This window comes from Halichoeres trimaculatus, unplaced genomic scaffold (assembly GCF_033239565.1).
Source record: "Halichoeres trimaculatus isolate MK-OKI-2021-1 unplaced genomic scaffold, fHalTri1.1 fHalTri1_scaffold_1, whole genome shotgun sequence".
NCBI classification, from domain to species: domain Eukaryota; kingdom Metazoa; phylum Chordata; class Actinopteri; order Labriformes; family Labridae; genus Halichoeres; species Halichoeres trimaculatus.
The window spans coordinates 44,013,161-44,027,852 of NW_027437179.1; the positions used below are offsets into that span (position 1 = coordinate 44,013,161).

At 46.2% G+C, this 14,692-nt stretch overlaps 2 protein-coding genes across 5 annotated transcripts; both read right to left on the reverse strand.

Moving 5' to 3' along the window:
* Positions 1 to 2,838: 2,838 nt before the first annotated feature.
* Positions 2,839 to 5,992, reverse strand: c1qb (complement component 1, q subcomponent, B chain). Its single transcript, XM_074673626.1, has 5 exons — positions 5,940 to 5,992; positions 4,878 to 5,043; positions 3,767 to 3,998; positions 3,470 to 3,587; positions 2,839 to 3,355 (listed from the first exon to the last, which is right to left on the reverse strand). The coding sequence occupies exons 1-5, from the start codon at positions 5,940 to 5,942 to the stop codon at positions 3,149 to 3,151; spliced, it is 726 nt and encodes a 241-aa protein (XP_074529727.1). The 5' UTR covers positions 5,943 to 5,992; the 3' UTR covers positions 2,839 to 3,148.
* Positions 5,993 to 11,034: 5,042 nt separating this feature from the next.
* On the reverse strand, positions 11,035 to 13,374 carry LOC141801612 (complement C1q subcomponent subunit C-like). 4 transcript variants are annotated; one of them, XM_074685144.1, is made up of 9 exons: positions 13,241 to 13,290; positions 13,160 to 13,201; positions 12,894 to 12,936; positions 12,657 to 12,763; positions 12,465 to 12,527; positions 12,198 to 12,351; positions 11,833 to 11,973; positions 11,546 to 11,672; positions 11,035 to 11,365 (listed from the first exon to the last, which is right to left on the reverse strand). In XM_074685144.1, exons 4-9 carry the CDS (start codon positions 12,751 to 12,753, stop codon positions 11,231 to 11,233), a joined length of 717 nt encoding a protein of 238 aa, XP_074541245.1. In that variant the 5' UTR covers positions 12,754 to 12,763; positions 12,894 to 12,936; positions 13,160 to 13,201; positions 13,241 to 13,290; the 3' UTR covers positions 11,035 to 11,230. The 4 variants fall into 4 exon arrangements, with proteins under 4 accessions (XP_074541245.1, XP_074542806.1, XP_074542033.1 ...); XM_074686705.1 differs by lacking the exon at positions 12,894 to 12,936 and having other exon boundaries at positions 13,241 to 13,352; XM_074685932.1 differs by lacking the exon at positions 12,894 to 12,936 and having other exon boundaries at positions 13,188 to 13,374.
* Between the last annotated feature and the right edge of the window lie 1,318 nt (positions 13,375 to 14,692).

The window sequence follows — 14,692 nt, forward strand, 5'->3', positions numbered from 1 at the left end:
AATAGGTAAATATTGAAAAAAATAATTTAGTAAAGAAAAAATATGTAAATATCAAGCACAACATCAAAGTGGAAACAAATCTACTGAAAGAGGTGATATTTACAGTTAGCATACTTTTTGGTACTATTATTTTAAAGTGAATGTATTTTTATTTGACCCCCTGTCCAGTGAGTTATGTTTCCAAAAAAGAGATTTATACAACAATGTTTATCACCAACTCCAAAAGTTCGATTTAGAGAAAATGATCCTGTTTCCTGGGCTAGATAAAGTCCTTAAAATCCTAAAAGTCTGATATGTTTATCTCAGATCTCAGAGCAACATTGGTTTTATTTCACACTTGGTTGAAAATAAGAAAAAAAATGGTAAAAAGTGTTTTTACCACTTTCTTCCTGAATCAAATGTTCAGATGTGTTGTAACATGGAATAGCCCATTGAATAAGAAGGGAGGGGGAGGACCCAAAACCATCATTAAAGATTAAGACTTTGATGGATTTTGAAGCATGTGAAGTAAGATTTAGAAAAAAGAAATGCTTTCAACTGAAGAGAACTTCATAAATCAGTTTTTAAGAGATGCTTTGGGGGCCCCTGGGAATCTTGGGGCCCCAGGTAACTGCCTGTGTTTGCCTAATTGTAGCTACGCCCCTGTCCACAAGTGTTACACATCTTTACTGGCCTTCACAGGAAATTAGTTTCCACTGTCTGCACAAAGTGAAGAGCACAGACATACTGACCATCTGATGCTTCATGAGACGAGCCTTTGAGCTTTTCATTGGTTGATCTGATGCTTCACACATTTACGTTTGTTAAACAAAGTCAAGACTGACCAGGGAGTAAGTTACTGATCCAGACAGATTGTGAGGAAAGATGTTTGACATGTATGATAACATGTTCAGCCTTTGTTCATGTACAGACTGATGAGATGAGCTGAGGACTAACTGTGGTGGGGGGTGAGACTGTTCAACAGAGACCCATGATAATCTGTTTTGATCAACAGGACAGAATCAGCTGATCGTGTAGGAAACAGAAAGTACACAGTGGTTTGAATGGACGTCCCAAACCGTCTGTAACTGGTTTAAAAAATGAGAAACTGTTTCTGATGAGCAGTGACACAATGATGAAGATTGAACGAGGAGTTTAGAGGATTTTAATTCTGATCTGAGAAATGAACCAAAGCAACAGAGAAACTGTGAAACATGTTGGATTATATCTCGTTATATTTGATTTTGTTCAGAGTTAATTCTAAGTATTGAGGTAAAAAAAAAACGCTTTATTGACCAAACCCTGTGATTCACTCGTCTGATATCAGCTCTTCAGTGTGCGGTTGTTGAGGTGACTGTCAGGATTTTACTGTCACAACATGTGATGTTCTCGTTGTTTCAGAGTGGATAAAGTAGATCAGTTTGGTTTCTCTGGTCTGTCTCACTTTCCCTCTGAGCTGGGCTAAACTGAGACATGAGACCACTTCTTTAAAACAATCATATTTTCACTGCCCTTCATCCTGAATACTCTCTGATCATTTCCTTTGTTAGGAAACTTCCTCAATTAGTGGGAAATGTGTAAATTTTACTGATACATCGTTTTAGCTCGCTTAAAGGGGAGCAAATGTAAAAAGTGTCTCACATTACCCCGTCCTCCCCTACCTCAGCATCTCAATCCTTTTTCTTTTTTTAAAGTGTCAATTTTCAGTGTTTTGATCCAGAATGCTGTTTCCACTTTGACCACAGGGGGGCAGCATTCTCCATCTGATGAGGCTACAGCATGCTCTGAAGCAGGGGTCATCAGGGACCCGTCTGAGGGCCGTAGCTCTTCCTGTGGACCCTGTGGGGACCAGATGCTCCTGAAATCATTAAAGTCCATCCTCAGTGATTGATTATTATTTGATTGATTAATTTCCCTCATCAGTTTGTGTTTTCTGTGTTAACAGACTCATGTTTCCTGCTCTGATCAGCTCACAGATAAAACCTCATGTTAACGGTTTCCCAGGGACCCCCTCAGTAAAGAAACTGATCAGCAGATTTTATCTGTGAGAAGATGAACTGTGACTGAAATATCAGAATCAGGCTGAACTCCTCCCTCACAGGGCGCTGTTTGTATCTTTGAGTTAGTTTCAAATCCAAAGTGTTTTTGGCTCTGTGGGGGGGGCGGATCTGGCACCAGCTGACGTTCAGTCATCAGGTCTATGACGAGTCCCCTCCATCACTACTTTACCAGCCTGAATGATAATTTATTATTGTTATTATTATTATTATTATTATTATTATTATTATTATTATTATTATTATTATTATTATTATTATTATTACTATTATTATTATAACTACTTTACCAGCCTGAGTGATAATTTATTATTATTATTATTATTATTATTATTATTATTATTATTATTATTATTATTATTATTATTATTATTATTATTATTACTACTATTATTTTTATAACTACTTTACCAGCCTGTGTCTGAGGTTAGGAGAGCAAAAATCAAAGGTTAGTGAAAGTTTTTCAGACTTTGTAAAACAGAGAGGTGAGGCTCAGAGACAGGAAGCAGAGCTCGCTTTAATGAACGTGTGGATTGGACTCAGAGTGAACAGGTGAAGGTTTCAGGTGATGGGGGGTTTCAGGTGAAGGTTTCAGGTGTTGGGAGGTTTCAGGTGTTGGGAGGTTTCAGGTGAAGGTTTCAGGTGTTGGGGGGTTTCAGGTGAAGGTCTCAGGTGTTGGGAGGTTTCAGGTGAAGGTTTCAGGTGTTGGGGGGTTTCAGGTGAAGGTTTCAGGTGTTGGGGGGTTTCAGGTGAAGGTTTCAGGTGTTGGGAGGTGTCAGGTGTTGGGAGGTTTCAGGTGAAGGTTTCAGGTGTTGGGGGGTTTCAGGTGAAGGTTTCAGGTGTTGGGAGGTGTCAGGTGTTGGGAGGTTTCAGGTGTTGGGGGGTTTCAGGTGTTGGGGGGTTTCAGGTGAAGGTTTCAGGTGTTGGGAGGTGTCAGGTGTTGGGGGGTTTCAGGTGAAGGTTTCAGGTCGTGTCTGAAGTGTTTTTCCTGCTGTGGTCGTGTTCTCAGAGAAACTGATCCTCCACAAACACGGAGCTGTTTTCATGGATCGGGCGGTGAGGGGAGGAGTCTGTGACGCCTCAGAGACGGTTTGGTGGATCACGAGCCGCCGTTAGCCCGTGGGGAAGAGCAGGAAGCCGCTGAAGGTGTGGCTGGTGTCCTGGGTGGTCACCATGTTGTTGAAGGAGGCGAGCTGCAGCGACACCGTGTCCCCGACCTCCAGCTCCAACATGGCCGACCCCGAGTTGACCAGGAAGCCCTCGGACCAGTCGCAGAGCTTGAGCTGGACGTCGGCGCCCTTCATCAGCTGAACACACTCCTGATGGGAGCAGACGGGAGACGGTGATGGAGACGAGGGAAACATGAACCGATCATGGCGTGGTGCCGAAAACCCCGCCCTAACAGCACCAGCAGGTGGCGTGCTCACACTGACCTTGCTCCTGGCTGAGATGTGGAAGCTGAAGAAGTAAACGCCTCTGATGGAGCTGGTGTAGACTCCACCGCTCAGGGTTTCTCCTCTGAACCTCTGGTCCAGGTCTGGTAGGATCTCACTGTGGGAAACACATCAGACAGGGACCAGGTCAGTTTGTACTCACAGCTGCTCGTCTGCGCCGTCTGCGCCGTCTGCGCCGTCTGCGCCGTCAAACACAGATTCACCTTTCACTCCTTTAGTTTAAGGTCAAACAATAAAAACACCCTCTGAGACCTCAGCATCCGGCTCTGAACCGACCTGTTGAAGTCCAGCGTGGCGTCCAGCTGCGGCGCCTCCTCTTTGTCCCGTTTGTTGGAGAAGAAGGATTTGTCCATGGTGGACGGGTTGAAGGGACGCCCCTTCTCCCCCGGCAGGCCTGGATTACCAGGCGGTCCTGGAAGACCCACGTCCCCCTTCAAACCCGGCCGCCCAGGGGGCCCCCGGGCACCTTGTGACCCCTTCTGGCCCCTGACTGGTTGACCCGCCTCACCTGCAGACAGACGCCACAGACAGAGAGAATCAGACGACGACCGATTTAATAACGAGCAGAAATCTTTCAAACAAAAATAAAAACTCTCAGGCTGCGTCGATCAGAGGTCAAAGGTCAAACCGTCAGTGTTTCTCCACCTCACGGTTTCAGCTCTGCAGCTTTAACGGCTCGTTAGTGACGGAGTCAGTTCACAGCAGAGCTTTCATCTCATCATTTGATTACAGACATTAAACTAGCTTTATTTTCTGAACTGATCATTTTTTAAAACGTATTTATTTTTTTTTTTTTATCTTCATTCAGTTTCTCTAATCATGGTATTTCAACTTACTTCGTTTTTATTTATTTTATAAATATTTTTTTATTTATTATCACAGGGACCATGATAATATTTACATAAACGTCACCGTTGGATGTGTTGAACCAGAGTTAGCTTAAAGCTAATTTACATCTGCAGGAGGTCATAACAAAAATCACATCATATATCACCTTCATTTAATTCATTTAAATATTTTTCATTTTACTTTAAATCATTTTGTTTTGATTTGGATTCTAAATCATTTTTGTTGTTTAAATTAATTTCAATAATTGTATTTCATTTTTTTATTTAAAAACATTTTATTTAAGTAAAGTTTTGATTCTTTTTTTTTTCATTTTAATTATTTTTTCTTTTTACTTTAATTCATTTTAATCTATTATTTTGTTTTTAATCATTTTATCGTATCTCATGACAGATTAATCAGAACAAATCATGATAATTCACACGTGTTGGACGTGTCCACATGTTCATTTAAATAAAGCGGAGTTTGAAAACAGCTCAGATTAAATCAGCGAGTGAAACAAAGAAACAGATTAAAGTCAGAAACTCTGGACTGAACCCACCTGGGTCTCCTTTCTCTCCTCTCTGACCGTCCAGCCCGTTTGGACCGTGTGTGCCCGGTATCCCAGGGATCCCAGGGGGCCCGCCGCTGCAGAACTGTGAGAGTCCCGGGTCAACGTGGAGCAGGAGAAGAACCGCTGCAGTACAGCAGCTCAGCCACCAGAGGGCCTGAGTCAGCACACACACACACACACACACACACACACACACACACACACACACACACACACACACACACACACACACACACACACACACACAGAAACCGGTCTTTGAGGTTTATGGGGATGTTTGACAGTTTCAACATGTGGGGACGAACCAGAACCATCAGCCTGAACCAGAACCAGAACATGTCAGACCCTCACTGTTAGAATAAATCCAACCACAGATCCAGTCTGAAACCTGATGTTTAGATTTACTCTTTTTACTCTTTTAATCTCTTCCTCTGAAGTGAAGTTTACAAAGTTTCTAAAGTTTCTAAAGTTTCTAAAGTTTCTAAAGTTTCTGAAGTTTCTAAAGTTTCTGATGTTTCTAAAGTTTCTGAAGTTTCTGAAGTTTCTAAAGTTTCTGAAGTTTCTAAAGTTTCTGATGTTTCTAAAGTTTCTGAAGTTTCTGAAGTTTCTAAAGTTTCCAAGTGAACAGCAGAGGACAAACAGAGATCAGACACAGTTTATCAACGATCTGTCAGAGACTCAGGTCTGATCTGGAAAGAGTCTTTTAGTCACTTGGTTTCTGAAGACTTAGTTTCTGCATCAGATTTACATTTTAACACTTTGAATAAAGTAAAATCAGCTCCAGCTCTTCAGGTGGACGACGTTTTCTCCAAAGCTTCGTCGTTTAGTCGTTTAATCATGAAACACAGAGACAGTTCAACTCAAGAAGCTTTGGAGAAAAAAGCTGCAGAGCCAGCCCCAGAATCAGACGTCTGTCCCTCTCTGTTGGTGTAAACGTTTGTTTTAACCTGTTTCTACAATAAGATGAAAACGGTTGTTTTAACCTGTTTCTACAATAAGACTGAAAACGTTTGTTTTAACCTGTTTCTACAATAAGATCAAAGCTCTCACCATTTGCAGGTTTGGCGGCGTGCTGTGGGGAGCGCTGAGTCAATCGCTGAGTCGTGGAGACGAGGAGCTGATCTGTCTCAGGGTCGGAGCAGCGGCTCAGTCAGGGAGAAACAGGAAGTAGAAGTGTTGGCCAGACTGGTGTGGGATCTGGTCTGGGCTCTGGTCTGGGCTCTGGTCTGGGCTCTGTTGGTCTTCACTCAGACTGGTTCAGGACTCTGAGCTCAGAGGTTTTCTGACTCGTGGCTGAAGCGTTCATGTTGGTTTCTCACTGATCTGTGGTTTGATGTTTCCTCTGTCCTCTGTCTCAGATCAGGGACATGTTTGTGTGTTGATGCTGTGAACGCTGCAGACGGCGTCTGAAGTGCGTTTAGTTCCTGACACGTTCATCTGGGGGTTAATCTGCTTCAGCAGGAGATGAAGTGATGTTAAACTCTAGGTGCTGTTTTTCTGTTTTTCTGTTTTTCTGTTTTCCTGTTTTTCTGTTTTCCTGTTTTTCTCTTTTTCTGTGTTTAAAGTATTTTTCTTTAAAAACTCAAAGTGATTCTCTTCATCCTGTGAACTTTATTCATGTGAGCTTTCAGTCAGGACTTTAGTTTTCAACTCTGTGTCTCTGAGAAAACATGTTTCTTCTCCTTTACCTGCTGAACTCCCTCTGTCTCCTCCTCTCTAACCCTGTTCTCCTGCTGTGCTCCTGCTGTGCTCCTGCTGTTCTCCTGCTGTGCTCCTGCTGTGCTCCTGCTGTGCTCCTGCTGTGCTCCTGGTTTCTCCTGGTTTCTCCTGGTGTCTCCTGGTTTCTCCTGGTGTCTCCTGGTGTCTCCTGGTTTCTCCTGGTGTGTCCTGGTGTCTCCTGGTTTCTCCTGGTGTCTCCTGGTGTCTCCTGGTTTCTCCTGGTGTGTCCTGGTGTCTCCTGGTTTCTCCTGGTGTCTCCTGGTTTCTCCTGGTGTCTCCTGGTGTCTCCTGGTGTCTCCTGGTTTCTCCTGGTTTCTCCTGGTGTCTCCTGGTTTCTCCTGGTTTCTCCTGGTGTCTCCTGGTTTCTCCTGGTGTCTCCTGGTGTCTCCTGGTTTCTCCTGGTTTCTCCTGGTGTCTCCTGGTTTCTCCTGGTGTCTCCTGGTGTCTCCTGGTGTGTCCTGGTGTGTCCTGGTGTCTCCTGGTTTCTCCTGGTTTCTCCTGGTGTCTCCTGGTTTCTCCTGGTGTGTCCTGGTGTCTCCTGGTGTCTCCTGGTGTCTCCTGGTGTCTCCTGGTGTCTCCTGGTGTGTCCTGGTGTCTCCTGGTTTCTCCTGGACCCCTGGTGTCTCCTGGTGTCTCCTGGTGTCTCCTGGTGTGGTGATTAAAGTTGGTTGGGCTGTGTGGGGTGAGGCAGTGAGGACGTGTGTAGATCTCAGCGGGGAACGCAGCAGTAAAATGATGCGAGCAGACGTGTGAGCTGTATCAGAGGAAATGTTGAGGATTGTTTTTACTTTCATTCATATTTTACTCCATGAACAAACAAACGCTTCAGCTGGTTTTAGCCCAACTCCTAAAAAACAACAAACGGTCAAACGTTCAGATCCCAGGAGCTGGAGCTGGTGAATATTCAGCTTCTTCTGTGGTTTTTGGTGACTGTGAGCGCTGGCAGCCATGTTGTTTTGGTTCTGGTTCTCCGGCCTTTGTCTGCACTGGGCCGAGGTTTGGGTTGGTCTCTGAGTCCAGATCAGCCGGACTGACGTGGACTCGTTGTTTTCTCTCTGTTCAGTCTGTTATTTTTCTGTTTCTGAACCATCTTTGTGTTTTATCCGTGTCACGGTGCCGTTAGAGGTCAGAGGTCACCTCAGGATTTCCTCTCTGTGGTTTCTAACTTTCTGATATAAACCGTGTCCCACACAGAGACCCGTCCTTTAGAGGAAGTGAAAGTTTGTCACGAAGTGAAGTCGAGCTCCACCTGGAGCAGATCTGATGATGAAGCGTTATTAAACCTTCCAAATCAACATTAACTTCTGGTTTTCTCTGAACTTCCTCTGTGCTGCAGCTGGTTTCCTGGCAGGGCGTGGACGTGGACTCAGTATCTGTTCCACAAAACCTTTAATTTCCTCTGTTACTGCAGCTACAAACAAACAACAAACAGACGCTGAGTTGGTCTGAAGATTTATCCTGAGAAATCTGAGCTTTTCTCTTTCTCACTTCCTCCTTTTCTTTTTCTTTCTCTGAGTCTGAACAGCTGCTGTGACCTGGAGGTGCAGCTATTCTATTCTGTTCTATTCTATTCTATTCTATTCTATTCTTTTCTATTCTATATCCTGTCAGTGCAGTCATTCTATTCTATTCTATCTATTCTATTCTATTCTATTCTATCTCCTCTGACAGGTTCAGCTGAAGGTCTCTAGTTTACAGGGTCACTCTTTAGACTGGAACACTGGGAGCTGACAGAGACCATGTCCACATGTAGCCAGGTACGTTAAAAAATGAGGACCCCCCCCACAGGTTTCAGAAATACTGAGGTCCACACGCAGCGGGCAGATCTGCTGGTTACTGCGTCTCGAAGCACGCCAAACCCATATTTTTTGTGCCGTTTGAGAACCAACAACTCTGTTTGCCGACGTCTGCACTAAACCATGAAACCATCATTTTCCAAAACCTTCACTTTGGCCGGAGTTTTTAGAAAACATGGTTTTCAGTGACGTATCAAAATACATGAGGTTTCTCTAATACACAGCTACAGTGGACACGGACAGAGACACAGTCACACCTTCAGGCTCAGAGAAGACCGTTGGTTAGAAGGAACTAAACCAAGACCAGCACAGCTGGAGGAAGGGGGGCACTGAGGCTGCTCCACCAATCAGACGCTCAGCCTACAGGAAAGGTACCACCCCCCAGGTACCACCCCCCAGGTAGGGCCTTTTTCAGGTGTAAATTTAGACCCAGAACTAAATCCAGACCCTCGTTCAGAGGGTCAGGATTCTGGGAGCTCCTGGTCTAAGAGCAGATCTACCTGCCCAGGTAGCTCTTGTATGTCACACCCCTGACTGCCGACTGACTGGTTATGAACTTTGGGGCAAATCCCCCCCCCCCCCCCCCCCCCCCCCGTCTCTCCGTCCGTCGTGGTCAGAGCGTCTGTTTTCTCCTAACACGTTTTTACAGAGTGATGATGAACTGACAGATGAGCTGCAAAAGCTACAGAAGCTATGCTAAGCTAATGTTACAGTATTCAGAGGCTTCTGTATACTGTAACATTAGCTTAGCGTTAGCTTCTCCTAGCTTAGCTGTCTCATCAGTCATGTAATCCAGTCCATGGAGGTGACGTCTGTTTGCTGTGTGTGTGTCGCCCTGATCTGACAGCGCTGTAGCTATTATTAGCATTAGCTTTTATAAGCATTAGCTGTAACTATAGCAGCGTTAGCTAGATCAGTATAAGAGCAGATTTTGAAATACAACCAACAGTTCAAACATGGATCACTAAGGACTGGATCTCTGGATCAGAGGAGACCTGGTTTCAGCTCAGGTCCCTGTTGGTCTTTGATGAGCTGTTCAGATCTTCACCTTCAGCTCACAGAGAGCCGAGACACACCTTCATCAAACTACAGACACATCTTCATCAAACTACAGACACACTTCATCAAACTACAGACACACTTCATCAAACTACAGACACACCTTCATCAAACTACAGACACACTTCATCAAACTACAGACACACCTTCATCAAACTACAGACACACCTTCATCAAACTACAGACACACTTCATCAAACTACAGACACACCTTCATCAAACTACAGACACACCTTCATCAAACTACAGACACACCTTCATCAAACTACAGACACACCTTCATCAAACTACAGACACACCTTCATCAGACTACAGACACCAATTCATCAAACTACAGACACACCTTCATCAAACTACAGACACACCTTCATCAAACTACAGACACACCTTCATCAAACTACGGACACACTTCATCAAACTACTGACACACCTTCATCAAACTACAGACACACCTTCATCAAACTACAGACACACTTCATCAAACTACAGACACACCTTCATCAAACTACAGACACACTTCATCAAACTACAGACACACCTTCATCAAACTACAGACACACTTCATCAAACTACAGACACACTTCATCAAACTACAGACACACCTTCATCAAACTACAGACACACCTTCATCAAACTACAGACACACCTTCATCAAACTACAGACACACCTTCATCAAACTACAGACACACCTTCATCAAACTACAGACACACCTTCATCAAACTACAGACACACCTTCATCAGACTACAGACACCAATTCATCAAACTACAGACACACCTTCATCAAACTACAGACACACCTTCATCAAACTACAGACACACCTTCATCAAACTACGGACACACTTCATCAAACTACTGACACACCTTCATCAAACTACAGACACACCTTCATCAAACTACAGACACACCTTCATCAAACTACAGACACACCTTCATCAAACTACAGACACACCTTCATCAAACTACAGACACACTTCATCAAACTACAGACACACCTTCATCAAACTACAGACACACCTTCATCAAACTACAGACACACTTCATCAAACTACAGACACACCTTCATCAAACTACAGACACACTTCATCAAACTACAGACACACTTCATCAAACTTCAGACACACTTCATCAAACTACAGACACACCTTCATCAAACTACAGACACACTTCATCAAACTACAGACACACTTCATCAAACTACAGACACACTTCATCAAACTACAGACACACTTCATCAAACTACAGACACACCTTCATCAAACTAGACACACCTTCATCAAACTACAGACACACCTTCATCAAATACAGACACACTTCATTAAACTACAGACACACTTCATCAAACTACAGACACACTTCATCAAACTACAGACACACCTTCATCAAACTACAGACACACTTCATCAAACACCAGGGGTAACACCAGGGGCTTGGATTGGCTCTTAGTCTGACTCTTTGTTTCACTAACAGTCAGTTTCCCCGTCTTAGACTCTGATCATCCAGTCTTTAAAGAGTTTCAACGTGTGTTTTGTTGGACCCGGGTCGTGGAAAGCAGAACTCTGGCTCTGTCTGATTCTGAGAGCTTTATTGTTTCATCGTCACTTTACAGAGATTTCACACACAGCTCCACGTCTGAGGCGTGGCTCGGTTAAAAAGGAGAGTACGAGGGAAAGTGAGAAGAGATCAGGTTCTCTTTGGGATCCTGGTGAAGACGGAGAGACGTGGTTTGGTTTCTGACGCCGTCTGACAGGAGAGGTCGTCACTGATCAGTGGGGGTGGAGCAGGAAGCCCGAGAAGATGCTGTACCCGTTGGGTACCCCCCTCATCCCTCTGTAGTCCTTGGTCTCCAACCAGAACTCCTGGTCCCGGGCCATGTAGACCGACAGCCCGCCTGAGGTGACCTGGGTCAGGATCAGAGTGTGATGAGTACAGCTCCTGAGGTAAAGCTCTGAGGTGTGTGTGTGTGTGTGTGTGTGTGTGTGTGTGTGTGTGTGTGTGTGTGTGTGTGTGTGTGTGTGTGTGTGTGTGTGTGTGTGTGTGTGTGTGTGTGTGTGAGCGTGTGTGTGTGTGTGTGTTGGTACCTGTCTCCTGTTGCGGCTGTAGTCACAGAACTTGGACAGCTCCCTGTTGTCCAGCTTCATCAGCACACACAGCCTGTCCTCGATGGACGCGTGGAACAGGAAGTGGTACGTCCCCGGGACCCGGCACCTGGGGGAGACCACAGCTCGTTCTGTTTCATCAGGTTTCAGATCCTTCATGCTGAGCCTGTCTAACCGGATCCAGACCCCCCTGAAAACCTGGGACCTGTCAGACCTGTCAGACCTGTCAGACCTGTCAGACCTGTCAGTCCCAGCAGCTGCTGACTCACCTGAAGTGTCCGGTCGCCGTGTTGAAGTCGTCCTCGATGTTGGTGATGACGGTTCTGAAATGGATCACGCTGTTTTTCTCCGGGAGCACGTCGGTTATTCTGGCCACGCTGAAGGCCGCTTTCTGCTGGACCCCCACAGTCCTGCACCCACAGGGGACAAGACCAGAGGCTCAGAGATGTGACCCACATGACATACAGTTAAAAGACCAGAGAAATACCAGTAAGACCAGTGAGACCAGTGAGACCAGTGAGACCAGTAAGACCAGTGAGACCAGTGAGACCAGTAAAACCAGTTTCCTTTGTTCCTCGTGTTCTGGTTCTGCTCAGATCCTTAAAGAGGGTCTCTGAAAAACTGAAGGAGGTACCCTGGTTCTCCTGGTAGACCTGGAGATCCAGGCTGGCCCAGGCTGCCCCCTGTCCCCGGGTCGCCGCTCTCGCCTCGTTTCCCGGTGTATCCCAGCGGCCCCGGCTCCCCCTTCAGGCCCCGCTGAGGGCCCACGCCGCCACGCCACGGGGCCCCTGAGACGCCAAGGAAACATCTGTCATCACCAACAGCCAGGTGTGTGTGTGTGTGTGTGTGTGTGTGTGTGTGTGTGTGTGTGTGTGTGTGTGTGTGTGTGTGTGTGTGTTACCTGGCTCTCCTTTCTCTCCTTTCTGTCCTTCTCGACCGTCTCTGCCAGGAATCCCAGGAATACCTGAAGATTTACAGGTTAGTGAACAATCAACACACACACACACACACACACACACACACACACACACACACACACACACACACACACACACACACAAACACACACACACACACACACACACACACCTACCTGGCATTCCTGGCATCCCTGACGCTGTGCACGTGTCACTGGCCTCCAGCAGGGGTGTGACCAATGAGAGTAGAGCGAGGACAAGGACACGATCCATGATGGATGACCTGACAAGGAGACAAGGAGACAAGGAAACAAGGAAACAAGGAGGTGAGATAAGGGAAGAAGAAGGGAAAGTGGAAATGAACAGGAAGATAAGGAGTGAGCAGAGGAAACAAGGAGAGATGGAGGTTAAACCTGGGGAAGGTGATTATGAGAGATAGGAAACAAGGGAAGGTTACTGAGGGAAGGAAAGAAGGAACAAGGATGAAGGAAAGGAGAAGAAGGAAAGACAAGGTGCAAAGGACAGATACAGGAGAAAGAAAGGAAAGAAGGAAAGATGAAAGTCTAATCATCATCATCATCATCATCATCATCATCACTACAACAAACACAGCCTGAGGTCAGACTGAGAGACTGTCACAGCCCGACGCAGAAAAGACCAGCAGATGGTTTGAGCTCACCCAGAGACCAGCAGAGACCAGGAGAGACCAGGAGAGACCAGCAGAGACCAGGAGAGACCAGGAGAGACCAGAGAGACCAGGAGAGACCAGGAGAGACCAGAGAGACCAGGAGAGACCAGGAGAGACCAGAGAGACCTGTTCACAGCCCAGAGTCCAGAGCCGAGAGCCGAGAGCTGCCACAGAAAGAAACAACTCAACACCAGTCAGCAACTTCCACAAAGACTCTGGGCTGAAGTGTGTGTGTGTGTGTGTGTGTGTGTGTGTGTGTGTGTGTGTGTGTGTGTGTGTGTGTGTGTGTGTGTGTGTGTGTGAGAGAGAGAGAGAGAGAGCACCAGGCTCTAAACGAGCGATCAAGTTTTGTTTCCTCTTTAAAAAAATCAGTTTATTAAAGTCCCTGTGAGGAGTTTCTGAGGGATCCTGAAAAGTTTCCTCTGGATTAATCTGTCTGATCCTGATCCAGACTTTAACATCAGATTATCAGGAACAGTATCACAGGTTAGTCCCTGAAGGCTGCCTCTCAGCTTCCTGATCAGGATTCACTAACGTTACAGGTTACAGACACGTCTCAGAGCACCGCGCTGTGAGGAGAGAGAAATATAGCAGCTGCTAAGCTACGCTACAAACTGACAAAGTTAGCTTGTTGTCAGGTTTCAGAGCGCAGCTCTACCTGCTGATAAATATATTTACCTAGAGGAGCTGGATCTGGGAAAAGATGAACACAGAGAAGTCAAATTAAAAAGAAGATCTGATCTCCATTCATTTAAAAAACAAACACACGACTTGTTTAGAGTCATGTCTTCACCTCAGAGTGAGTGAGACTCCAGGCCAGAGGGTGGCGCTGCACAGACCCTCCTCACAGTCCCTCCTCACAGTCCCTCCTCACTGACCCTCCTCACTGACCCTCCTCACTGTCCCTCCTCACTGACCCTCCTCACTGACCCTCACAGACCCTCCTCACAGTCCCTCCTCACTGACCCTCACAGACCCTCCTCACAGTCCCTCCTCACTGACCCTCCTCACAGTCCCTCCTCACTGACCCTCCTCACTGACCCTCCTCACTGACCCTCCTCACAGTCCCTCCTCACTGACCCTCCTCACTGACCCTCCTCACTGACCCTCACAGACCCTCCTCACTGACCCTCCTCACTGACCCTCCTCACTGACCCTCCTCACTGACCCTCCTCACTGACCCTCCTCACTGACCCTCCTCACTGTCCCTCCTCACAGACCCTCCTCACTGACCTTCCTCACAGTCCCTCCTCACTGACCCTCCTCACTGACCCTCCTCACTGACCCTCCTCACTGACCCTCCTCACTGACCCTCCTCACTGTCCCTCCTCACAGACCCTCCTCACTGACCCTCCTCACAGTCCCTCCTCACTGACCCTCCTCACTGACCCTCCTCACTGACCCTCCTCACAGACCCTCCTCACTGACCCTCCTCACTGACCCTCCTCACTGACCCTCCTCACTGACCCTCCTCACTGACCCTCCTCACAGACCCATTATTAAACATAATAAAACAAAATGGCC